At 40.5% G+C, this 12,068-nt stretch overlaps 1 protein-coding gene across 1 annotated transcript; it reads left to right on the top strand.

Annotated features, from left to right (window-relative positions):
• Nucleotides 1–1,649: 1,649 nt before the first annotated feature.
• Nucleotides 1,650–5,784, top strand: Pura (purine rich element binding protein A). The gene has a single exon (XM_026783501.1). It carries the CDS (start codon nt 1,667–1,669, stop codon nt 2,627–2,629), a length of 963 nt encoding a protein of 320 aa, XP_026639302.1. The 5' UTR covers nt 1,650–1,666; the 3' UTR covers nt 2,630–5,784.
• The last annotated feature ends 6,284 nt before the right edge of the window (nt 5,785–12,068 follow it).

Here is a 12,068-nt window from a genome sequence, read left to right on the forward strand (position 1 = left end):
CAAGGGTCTTCAGGAAATAGGCCTTCGCTGTGCCACACTGCAGTAAAGTACGAGCACGCACTATCTTTCTGGATGTTGGAAAAGAAGCCCTAGATTATGAGTTATAGTTTAAAAAGAAAATTTTTATTTCTGAGCTCCATCTTTATTCTTGGGCCCCTTTCTATGGGCACTGAAGATTCCTTTTAGTAGCTAGGACTGATTGGTTAATTAATGGTCAGTAATCTGCATAAAATCCAAGATCTTTTAATATTTTACCGGAGGTAGGGGCTCTTTTGGATACTGGGAGTTTCTGGGTGGAAGAGTAAAGGGGTAAGCAAACCTGCTTTAATGAATCCCTTAAGGAACTGCGTTTCCCAGGAAATTCCTGACATTTTTAGTTCATGAATTTCCGAAAGCCTGATTGGGTTTTCTCCTCCATTCTGGGTCCTTCCAAAAGAAGAGTGGGCCGGGGTCTGAATACTCGGCAGGGTCTGGTTCATCTGCAGAGCTGGCCGACAACCCAGTCTGGGCTTGAGCCCTGAGCATGGTGCCCCCCTTCCCAAATCTCAGAAGGAGGAGGGGGGAGGCAAACAAGCAATCCTGGTCCCAAAGGGGTCTGGTTGCAGGTTTTGGGGTGAGTGTGGGTTTCTTTTCTATTATTGTTTTGGAGTAAGGGCATAGCCTACGGGAATAGGCACTGCGGGCACCTCGGCCCTGGTGCGGCTACTGTCCTTAGCCCAGCTCCCCCCCGCTGGTGAGTGCGCCCGCCCGACTGTGCGGGGCTGCGGTTGGGAGGAGGGGGGAGCGGGATCATCTGAGGCCAGAGCCGCTGCCGTGCGCGGGGAGGGGGAGCGGCGGGAGCGAGGGGAGGGAGAGGGGAGGGACGGGCTAGGTGTCTGCTGCTCCGCGCCACTGCTGCCGGCGCCTGGTCCTCGTCCCCAGCAGCCCCCTCTGCAGCTAAGGGTTTACCACCGCAGCACCTCTTTTTCCTCGCCTGCCTCTTCGGCCACGGCTCTGCGGTAGGAGACAGCCCTGCCGGGTGGCGGGCAACCCTGTCTGGGTTTGGGTCTGGGTCAGGCCCACAGGGGAAAGGGAGGCAGTGACTCGGTATACCCTCTGCATCCTACTCTGCTGCGCTACGCAGGCCCCTCCCCCAATCTTCTCTTTGGGGGTCACTGGAAAGCAGAGTCAGGCCTGATGTCTGTGCTTAATACGGCATGCCCCCCCCCAGTTCCCCGGCTCCCCAAGTCGAGGCTGCCTACGGTCTGGCCAACAGGGGTAGCTAAGGCGGCGGTGGCGGCAGAGGCTGCGGTGGCAGCAGAACTGCGACGCGGCGCTCGCTCCCGCTCCCCCCCTCTGGAGAGGGGTGTAGGGCGAGGGCCGGCGGGTGGGCGCCGCCTGGCGGGCAGGCGGGCAGAGTTGCTGGCCTGGGGAAGGGGCGCAGTCACGTGCTGGCAGGCGGGTGGGCGCGTACAGTAGGGCGTCCTGCTACTGTACTGGGGAGTCAGTGCCCTGTTACCGGGTCTCGTCTGTCTCGTCTCTCCCGCAGATCTCGCGAGAGTGGCTGACTGGCTGTGGGGGTTGCGGCGGCAGCAGGCGGAGCCGGGGAGGGAAAGCAGCGGCGGCTGAGGCGACTGAGGCGGCGGGCGGAGCGGCAGGCGGCGGCGCGGCGGCGGAGCGCAGCATCATGGCGGACCGAGACAGCGGCAGCGAGCAGGGTGGTGCGGCGCTGGGCTCGGGCGGCTCCCTAGGGCACCCGGGCTCGGGCTCAGGCTCCGGCGGGGGCGGTGGTGGCGGCGGGGGCGGCGGCGGCAGTGGCGGCGGCGGGGCCCCGGGGGGGCTGCAGCACGAGACGCAGGAGCTGGCCTCCAAGCGGGTGGACATCCAGAACAAGCGTTTCTACCTGGACGTGAAACAGAACGCTAAGGGCCGTTTCCTCAAGATCGCTGAGGTGGGCGCTGGCGGCAACAAGAGCCGCCTCACCCTCTCCATGTCTGTGGCAGTGGAGTTCCGCGACTACCTGGGCGACTTCATCGAGCACTACGCGCAGCTGGGCCCCAGCCAGCCGCCCGACCTGGCCCAGGCACAGGACGAGCCACGCCGGGCGCTCAAGAGCGAGTTCCTGGTGCGCGAAAACCGCAAGTACTACATGGATCTCAAGGAGAACCAGCGCGGCCGCTTCCTGCGCATCCGCCAGACAGTCAACCGGGGGCCCGGCCTGGGCTCCACGCAGGGCCAGACCATTGCGCTGCCCGCACAGGGGCTCATCGAGTTCCGTGACGCTCTGGCCAAGCTCATCGACGACTATGGAGTGGAGGAGGAGCCGGCCGAGCTGCCCGAGGGCACCTCCTTGACTGTGGACAACAAGCGCTTCTTCTTCGATGTGGGCTCCAACAAGTACGGCGTGTTTATGCGAGTCAGTGAGGTGAAGCCCACCTACCGCAACTCCATCACCGTGCCCTACAAGGTGTGGGCCAAGTTCGGACACACCTTCTGCAAGTACTCGGAGGAGATGAAGAAGATTCAAGAGAAGCAGAGGGAGAAGCGGGCCGCTTGTGAGCAGCTCCACCAGCAACAGCAGCAGCAGCAGGAGGAGACCACCGCTGCCACCCTGCTACTGCAGGGTGAGGAAGAAGGGGAAGAAGATTGATCAAACTGAATGAAACACACACACACACACACACACGCACGCATACACGTACGTGTACACACACACACACACAGCCACACACAGAGAGAAAATATACTGTAAAGAGAGAAAATAAAAAGTTAAAAAGTTTAAAAAAAAACTTAAACTCCAAGGGAGCACCACCCACAGAACCTCCACCAACTGACAGTTTCTCTTCTTGACTTGCCACCCATCGCTGGATGTTGTCCACTTTATCCACCATGTAAAACAGTAAGCAGCTGCTAAAAACAAAAAACAAAAAAATATACAAAAAGTAATAACATTATATGAACTGTGTTTCCTACTTGATTAAAAAATATAAAGAACTGAGTGTTTATTTCCCTAATTAACCAAGAACTTTTGTACACGTTTAAGCTATTATTATTAAAAGTGTTTGCAAAATGGTCAAGATTATAATATTGCTGAATTATATAAAAAGTCCTTTTCATGTTGAGCTAACATTTGACTTTAGCACAAAAAAGAGATATTTTAGAACACGTAAAATAATATTTTTAGTTTTTCTCATTTTGTTACCAAATTTCAAACCTTACATGGAGGTTATTATAGTATATTTGACATCCTATATACCTGTGATTAGAGATGTGTATATATATGAGGGCTAGGCATGCTGTGTGTCTGAGCTTTGTCTAAATGTTATGCAGAAGTTTGTAGAGTTCAAGGTACGTAGGTTTAATTCATGCAAGGTAAACAATAAGTGCTCTCTTTTATACAATATGCATTGCATCTGGACCTTAAACATATAAAAATGGTCAGTGAAACTTCTGTGAACATGAAGAAATTATTAAAAAAGGCATTTAAATGAAATTTGCTAAGTTGTGATTTTTATGGTTGGAACCAAAGTTATTCAAATAGTAAAAGAAAAAGAGAAAGAAAAAGGAAATTTCCCATAATATTTTTCTGCATCTGTTTGCTTTGACTGAGTAGGTGTTTTGTTATTATTGTGTATATGAGATGTACTTGTATTGTTCATAATATATATTTTTTATTATGTGTAGAAAGATTTTAAAAACCTAACTAACGTGCAGCAATTTCCAGTGAACCTGTACTTGGATATCAGGTAGTGAGTCTATTTGTGGTCACTAGCACTGTCTCCTAAACTTGTAAGAGGTCTGAAGCTATCCTTTGATTTTTTTTGCCAGTGCTATTAACTTATGTAGACCTGTTTAAAAGCAAAGCAACACCATTATAGTTATCCTACTGAGCCATGGATTCTGAGTTTCCTTTAAAAGTGAAAGCCAAGTTGGTGTATGTAAAGGATTTCCATGTAGCTGTGGTGCTAGTTATTACTGGCTACATTATATGTAAGTGTTTTGTGTTCCCCAAGTGTACAAGCCTTCTGTCAAAAGTATGTTCTATTATCACTCATATTCAAAGTTTAGGGTATGAAAATGCAAGCTTAGGAGAGCACTTTACCAAGCTGGTGTCCTCCACTGAAATTGTTTGTAACGATAGTCTTTTACAGGTTTTCATTTGAAGATGTTTGTGTGCTTTTAATTGACAACTAACTTCTTGCTGCTGTATAGTAAAATATTAATATATTTTTTATCATTAAACTGCTGCATGACTATCATCTTTGAGTGAAGAGAAAAATGTTATAAAAAGATGCCTTAAATACAGTACATTTTGGTTTGGAATTCTGTAGAAAGTATTTTGGTAAAAAAAGAAAAAAGAAAAAAAGAGGATCTTGGATCTTGTCTTGACAGAGAGAGTTCTGGACATGCAATTGTTTCTTGGCAAATCCAGCCATCTAGATCTACCTGCTGTATGTAGAAGAAACCACCGGTAGGACTGGGAAAGGTCAGTACCTTTCCCATTGGAAAGCATCCGCCTAGGAAGGCAGAACAGTTGTCTTTTTTGAAGGATTTTTTTTTTCCTGCTGGCTCTTTAGGTTTTGATTTGATATTTTTAAGCTTTCTGGTTGTACGTGTTGAATAACAAGCTATTTTCATTGTACTGTGCATTTTCCACTGTTTGCTTTTCATATTCATACAATGTTAACTATGAGGTGACCGTACAATAGTTAGGGGTTTCTTTACTTACAAAATCACTGGAAATTATTAAATTGCTTTCCCCTCCCCCCAAGGTGCATTTTTTTTATTATTTTCATATAGTAAAGTTGAGCTTTTACAGTGCATAATGTGACATTTGGAATGCTTATCAACTGCATGTAAACATTAATAACCTGCACTTTTGTCTTAAGGTTTGTTGAGCTGTTTTGTTCACTGTACTTTAACTGTGATATGGAAAAGATTGCATTCTCTGTGCTGTTTCTAATTAGGAAAGAGAATTGCTTTGATTTTGTCTCTTGTTTACTATAGCTTCTTAAAGTTAAGCCTTGTGCTACGAGTTGTTGGAGTACTCCTAGATCAGTGTTTCTTAGTAGCCAGCAGTCAGTAGTGCAAGTCAACAAAAACACAGCAAACTTAGGCAAAGTGTCCTTTCTTTGAGATGCAAGTTCTTTCATTAGGTTTTCTTTAGGGTCAACTGCCTAAAGTGAAACCTTTCTTACCTATAGACTTCAGATTCTGCTTGGAATCCTACTGGATCAAGAAGCACATGTACTGTGCTGTTGTCTTTACACTATAACAGTTAAACACAATCTTACTAGGACTTTGAATCCATTGTCTGATTTATGGTCAGTGGGTTTAAAAAGAAATCCACACGCAGATCTTTTAAGACTTAAAAAGTGGTCATATAGAGAAGACTGAGTGACTGTAAAGATGCTCTTTTTGTTCAAAGCATCTCACTTTCTCCCCATCAACCTCCTCACCTCCCTTCCCCTTTTCCTTTTTCATCCTCCCCTACATTTATTTCTCTCCCAGGTGCTCGGTACTTTACCAAGGTTCTATATTTCAGTGTGTTATGTTAGAGTCTCTTCATGTTTTTAGTTTTACTAGTGGGTAGTCCCAGTTTGTGCTGAAAAAAGAAGGGTATATTTGACCATATGTGTTATTCATAGAAGACAGTATGATCAAATGTGCCAAAAACAAGCAAACAGAACTTAATTCATGACAAGTATGCCTTATTTTTATTGATCTGCTTTGTCTTACAATTAAGGTCCAAGAGCTTGGTTAAACTATGTTATTTGCCTAAGTAAAAAAAGAAAACTTGAAATGCATTGAGCTATTGATGTTCTTTAAAAATGAGAGACACTGTCAAGTAATTTGATCCAGAGATCAGCCACCAGATTTGAAGAATATGTGTGTGCTTATGTGTGTGTGCGCACGCGCGAGTGTGTGTGTGTGTGTGTGTGTGGTGGTAGTGGTGATGGTATTTGTGAGTTTCCCCCCCCTTAAATCACCAAATCTTATTTTAAAGCTACCTTTTATTTGTGCCTCCTATTTATCATTCAGATGTTAGAAGCAGCAGTCATCCAGCCACAGAGGGAGCTAAAGTTAACTAACCAGAACTGTAGAAATCATCATACATGCCTTTGACAACAAAGGAGGTTCATAAGAAAGCCATGTTGGCTTTTCCTCTACTAGACACACATTGAAGGTAGATGAACATTTGCCAAATGAGAAAAAAAGACAAAGTAGTCAGGAAAGACAAACTCTTTTCCAGCTTCTCAAAAGCCATGGAAAGTAGAAACCAAAACCAATGGGAAATTTAAAAAACTCTGAAAGTCTCACTTTCTAGTCCTATGCAGGGGTTAAAATTTGACTCAAAATGGAAAGTCTGTCAGTTTTTGTTTTTAGGCCTTTACATCTAAAGATGGATAACTATTCCAGTTTGATTTTTTTTTTTTCAGGTAATGGAGAAAGCTGCTAGTGATTTTAACCCCTGCCGAAAGGAGACAGATAATTTCATTTGGGAGCAAATACTTATTGCCTTGAGAAATAGCACTATAATAGCCTATGTTAATTAGTCGTAGAATAACCTTTATCCCTTTCAAGCTATGCAAATTATTAAATAAGTGTAAATTAGAATTCAATTAAAGAGAGTTGATTATATTGCAATCAGATGGTATTCACAAACTTAACTGAAGCATATACAAATAAAATCTATTAGTTTAAGAGTTTTTTTTAATGCTGACATAAATATAATTTAACTACCTAGTGCTGCACACTATTAACATTGTATGATAGGTCTGGGAAGACTGCCTCCTTTTTTTGAAGAGAGAGATTAAGAATTTTTATAATTGTTTTTCATCAAACTTTAATATTTTTGTCAAGTTTTTAGGTATTTAATTTGTAAAACAGTTTGCTTTGTACTGGCATACAGATATTAGGGTATTGATTTTAAACTTTTTGAAGCCAAGTGATCAAGTACATTTGTAATAAAAATCAATGGATCTCTATCATTTGTACTCACTGTTTTTATTTCTTGTTCTTGTCATTGTAGGAATTTGTACCTTTTTCTGCAGGAAAATGGAGCTAAATTTGGGTAGAAGGGGGTGAGGAAGATAAATCTGTTGAGAATAGTCTGGGTGGATTTGGTGGCTCAAAGCATGTCATAGCATCAGAGTTAGTGTGTTGGAAAAGAAGTAATGTCATCTTTATTCTTCCTGATTTTTTTTTTTAAGTGGAACTTAATGTTTGGAGAGGTTATCTCAGTTTTGTGTCTGTACTTGAAAGTTTTGTGTTTTGGCAGTGTTGAAACTTTTTAAACACATTTTTCTCTCATGACATTTTCGTGTTAATTGGCCAGCCATGGTGACCCCACTATGGGCATGGGATTATTTTTATCTTTACATGACTTACCTTGTCTTCTCCAATATTTCCGTTAGGTTTTTTTTTTTCATATTATACACTTATATTTCTAGATGATTTTAGAATGGGACTTCCTGAAATGACTCGGGTAGCTTTCATAACTCCAGTTAATTTTAATATATAAGTATACTTTTAATATTTTCTTCCCCATAAAACAGAAAATCATCCCCCCCTTTTTTTGTTGTTTCTTGGATATTAGGATGAGATTTTGTTTACTGTGTTAAAGAAAGCTAAGACAAGGGTATCTTGAGCACTTTAGATTCGAAATAGTGGGTGATAATTGAATATAACATTTATGGTTGTTACCTCTAAATGTGAGTATCAGTAATTTAGAGGGAACTCAAGTTTTGTCATGAGAATAGACTAAGGGAGAGATCTTTTTAATTGCTTAAGCGAATTTACCAGTTTTGTAAGTTTGTTTTAAAGTTTATCAAATTTTAAAACATTGTTTTCTTCACTGTAAGCCAATTTAGGCCATTCATAGTAACATATTCTATAAAACTAAAGTGATGACTACTTAAGATGACTATCCAGCAGCATTAATATTACCATAGCTCTGCAGAGTTAGCAGTGCATTTTTTTTTTTAAGAAAAGCTGACTTAAAGATTTATGAAGCTATTTGATCCTAAAACCAAACCTAAATTTAAGGCCTAGGCCATCCTAGCTAAGACTAGCTTCTCTGAACAGAAATTTCATTATTTTGGCTACGTAATGGTGATCTAAACTAGCATTAGTAGAATTTCAAGATTCAAGAGCAACCAGATGAAATATAAGAAATGTGGCTGGTTCTAAGTAGTTTGTCATCTTCCATTTACAAAATGACTACCTGATTTTGATATTAAAGGGCCTGGGCAGCTTACGTCTTCAGAAAAGTTGAATGTGGAAAATAGCCTCCTGGTGATGTTTTCTTGTAAGACTTTTATAGTTATTCTCCATTCATGTTAGGTTTTACGTATCTTTCCTTCCATTACATTTGGTATTTCCTCTCTCCTTTCCTCTTTCCCTCCCTCCCTTCTGTTGTCTAGCTTTTGTGGAAAATTGGCTTGTTGATAGGTGTAGAAATGTGGTGATCTTTTGTATAAAATAAAACTAATTTTTACAGACCAGAAACATTTTATTGTTCTTGGAATCATAATATTGTTGTGCTTCCATGAATACATACTTTTTATTATTAATTTACATATTAAATTTTTTAGCATTTCATGGGGGGAAAATTAAACTAATGAGTTTTACTTTTCTTTAGGTTCCACTTTAGTAATTCAGAAGGCCTATAAGGTTAAAGGTCATACTCTTGTGTTTTGCAGTTGTGGCAGTATTCTTGCTGGTACATATTTTGGTCTAAGATGTCTTAATGCAAAAGTCTTCTAGGAGGATTTAAATAGCAGTTAAAAGTTACAAGACAGGTGAAATCTCACTTTTGACTAGCTCAAACAGTAATAACAATCAGGGAATGATTTACACTCTTTGACATGTCAAACTCTGCTGAATTGGACTGATAGTTGACAGTGCAATTAGTTGTTGGTAGCTCTTGACCTCCTTGCAGAAACATCTGACACGTTGACTCCTTCATTCTCTCTTCATGATCCCACTCGTGACACCTGAGCATCCCTCCTTTAAGAAGAAGTGATGACTCTTTCTTTTGAACTAGTAATCCTGAAAGAGTTCTGTATTTTGAGGTAACTTGGCCTTTTTTCTTTTCTGACTGTTGTTTTTCCCATAGTCTTAACTTGGCAATTTGAAGAGCATCTAAATGAGTGCTTGTTAGGAAATCTGTGAAATGAAGAATGTAAGAAGCAAGTGTTTAAGTTACTGAGAACTGAGACTCATTGGTGTATAAATTGGAGAGCAGAAAGGGTAAAGCTGTTTGTGCATGGGGGTGTGAGAGAAAAGAATGATTGGAAGTAGGAGGGATTTTTATTGGCAGTAGGAAGTACTAAGATGAACTCTGGATGACAGTTGTTGACTAAGAAAATGAGGTTCAGATTCACTAAGGAGGTGTCATGTCCACTGTCAGTGAAGAGAAAACTGTCCGTCTGTTGCTAGTTGTGGTGATGATGATGGATTATACAAATCTGCTTTGATGTGTATATATGATGGTTGAGGGTTTATAGTATGTCTGCTCCTCTGAACAAAGTCAAGTAGCACAATTGTGAAACGGCAGGTTTCCTGGTCAACGCAGATTGGTCTTAGGAACTTACTATTTTGGAAAAAAAGAACAGTTCAACCTTTTGTTTGCCATTTTTAAACTGTCAGTGACATTTATTGTACACTATTATCTTGAGCTCTTGTCACAGTGTAGCTTATGTTTGCATTTCAAGATTATCTTTCTAATATACAAGATCCACACCCAGAGGTTCTTATTTTATAGATACTTTAGCCTTTGGTCCACATAATTTTTTTTTTTTTTTTTTGGTTTTTCGAGACAGGGTTTCTCTGTGGTTTTGGAGCCTGACCTGGAACTAGCTCTTTTAGACCAGGCTGGTCTTGAACTCACAGAGATCCGCCTGCCTCTGCCTCCCAAGTGCTGGGATTAAAGGCGTGCGCCACCACCGCCCGGCTCACATAATTTTTTTAGAAGACAGTGAACCAGATAAATCACTGAATTGCTATTTTAAGTTTCTTTTATATTTCCTTTACGTTTGTGTCCTAACAGCTATCTAACATTATGGATCATAAACCCTTGGTAATGCGGTTCCAGAATTAGACAACACATCCCCTGAATTCGTGTTTATGTTTGTTTTCCTACTTTAAAGTTGTTGAATTCCTTAAAGTTAGTGTAGACAGATGTTAATTCTAACTTAACATATCACCCAGGTTCTTGTTCTTTGTAAGGTGTGTTGACAATGATCAGTTATCTGTTCTATAATCCCAGGAGTGTTTTAAATTATTTAAGGTAAATACTTGTTTTAAAGTTACATAGTTCAGATTCAGATTGACTGTAAATTTACTATGGGTTTATTCCCAGTAATTTTGACACATTACTTTAAAGTTTTATTTTAATCAGATCCCTATACATTCTTGCGATAATTTGTTTTTAAAATAGCCAAAAGGAAGTTTTGGTCTATACTTGGTCTTTTCTCAAGTGTCAAGTTCATTAACAATAGCAGGATTATTTTTACATAGCTTATTTTGCAGAGTTGACAGTATAATTTTCACATTTTATTGTGTGTCAGATTTTAAATTATAGCTAACATACTATAGTTTAAGTCTGTGCAGAGCCTTCTTAAATAGCTCCTCCCTTAGGAATTGTTTAAAAGAAGTAAAGAACTAGTGCTTTAAATGACTGAGACAAGTCCGAAAGGTTTCCTTGAGTCTAGGCAATGGAGATAACCGATAGCCCATTTCTATGCTGCATACAGTTTTTAGGGTTTGATAATAATGTAGAAAAGTGCAAAAGCAGAAAAGACTGTAAAGTGGCCTGTAAATTTATAGTTTTCATTATTGCACTATTTATCTTTGCACTTGATTTTTTGGAAGTTAAAGACTAGTCACTTTCACTTTTGTTTCTAGTCTTTCTTAATTTCTTGCAAGAATTATTTCAATATCCCACCCAAAGTTAAACTCATATGCAATTACATATGCTTTATAAGGCCAAGAAAATATTTATTAATGTTAACTATGTAACAGTAAAATTTGTTTTTATAAAATTTTTAATATGGATCTTTATTTGCCAATAAAATTCTTTATAAATGTGAGCTTTATTAAACTGTTTAAGAAAATTAAAAGCTTAGGATAGGAAATATGTCTATGTATATGAAATTGTGTCTTTGAGATCCCACTTCCAGCCGGGTGTGGCCTGGCTTTGGAGTGTTGGTATGTTTCATTTAGCAAATGATATGAGTCTTACTGGGCACATGCTTAAGAAACTGGAAGGAAAGTAGACGGCAGTTCCCTTTTCTGTGTAGCTTTCCATAAAGTTCATATAGTTCCTCCGTGGTTTGTGTCACATAACTGGTATTACGTGAAATGACCATTCCTTTTGAAAATTTAAGATTGACTCACTTTTTGAGGGATGGGGCCAGCAAAGGATGTGAGACTTTGATTTAACCAGAGGCAGTCTTAGCTTCCTTGATGTGCCTGCATAGAGAACAAGCAGTGTACCTGTGAATGTGTGATGCTGTATTCAGAGCTGCAAAAAAAGAAAGAAAGAAATTGAATTTTCTCAATGGAACAGAGAGATATATTTTTGGCTGGAATTGTTTTTATAAGTTACTTAATGATCTCATTTTCTATTTCTTTCCCTGTAGCTTTTTACACATCTCACACTTAAAACCAGCAAGTAAGAGGCCTCTTTTCAGATCTGGATATTCTGAATGTGTTCTGGATGGGGGTGTTGATCGTGACATGTTCTTCCCATGTTCTTCTGGTCATTGTGTTTCACAGTGTTTGCAAATTCTGTTGAAAATTGAGTTATGTTTTTGAAATGAGAATGTTGTCTACAACATGGTGTGGATGCTTGTGGTTAGATTCTATGGAGGAGCCTGTAGGTTTGTTTTTAATTTAAGTAGAAAGCTTTAGCATAGTCCAGGTTTTAGGGTTATGTATAGGAATTGAGCCAGGTTGTCTACATGTGGACCAATTTTGGAATGAAAGTTAATGAATATGAATTTGACTCTAGATAATTCTGTACACGAAACTGCAAGTTAAAGACTCATATCATTAGAGTTCCCTACGTTTGTTGGCCTTAG

This window comes from Microtus ochrogaster, chromosome 18 (genome assembly GCF_000317375.1).
Source record: "Microtus ochrogaster isolate Prairie Vole_2 chromosome 18, MicOch1.0, whole genome shotgun sequence".
NCBI lineage: Eukaryota > Metazoa > Chordata > Mammalia > Rodentia > Cricetidae > Microtus > Microtus ochrogaster.

Bases quoted from the DNA above. Each gene is read 5' to 3' on its own strand.
- Pura (XM_026783501.1), top strand. From the start codon at position 1,667: ATGGCGGACCGAGACAGCGGCAGCGAGCAGGGTGGTGCGGCGCTGGGC.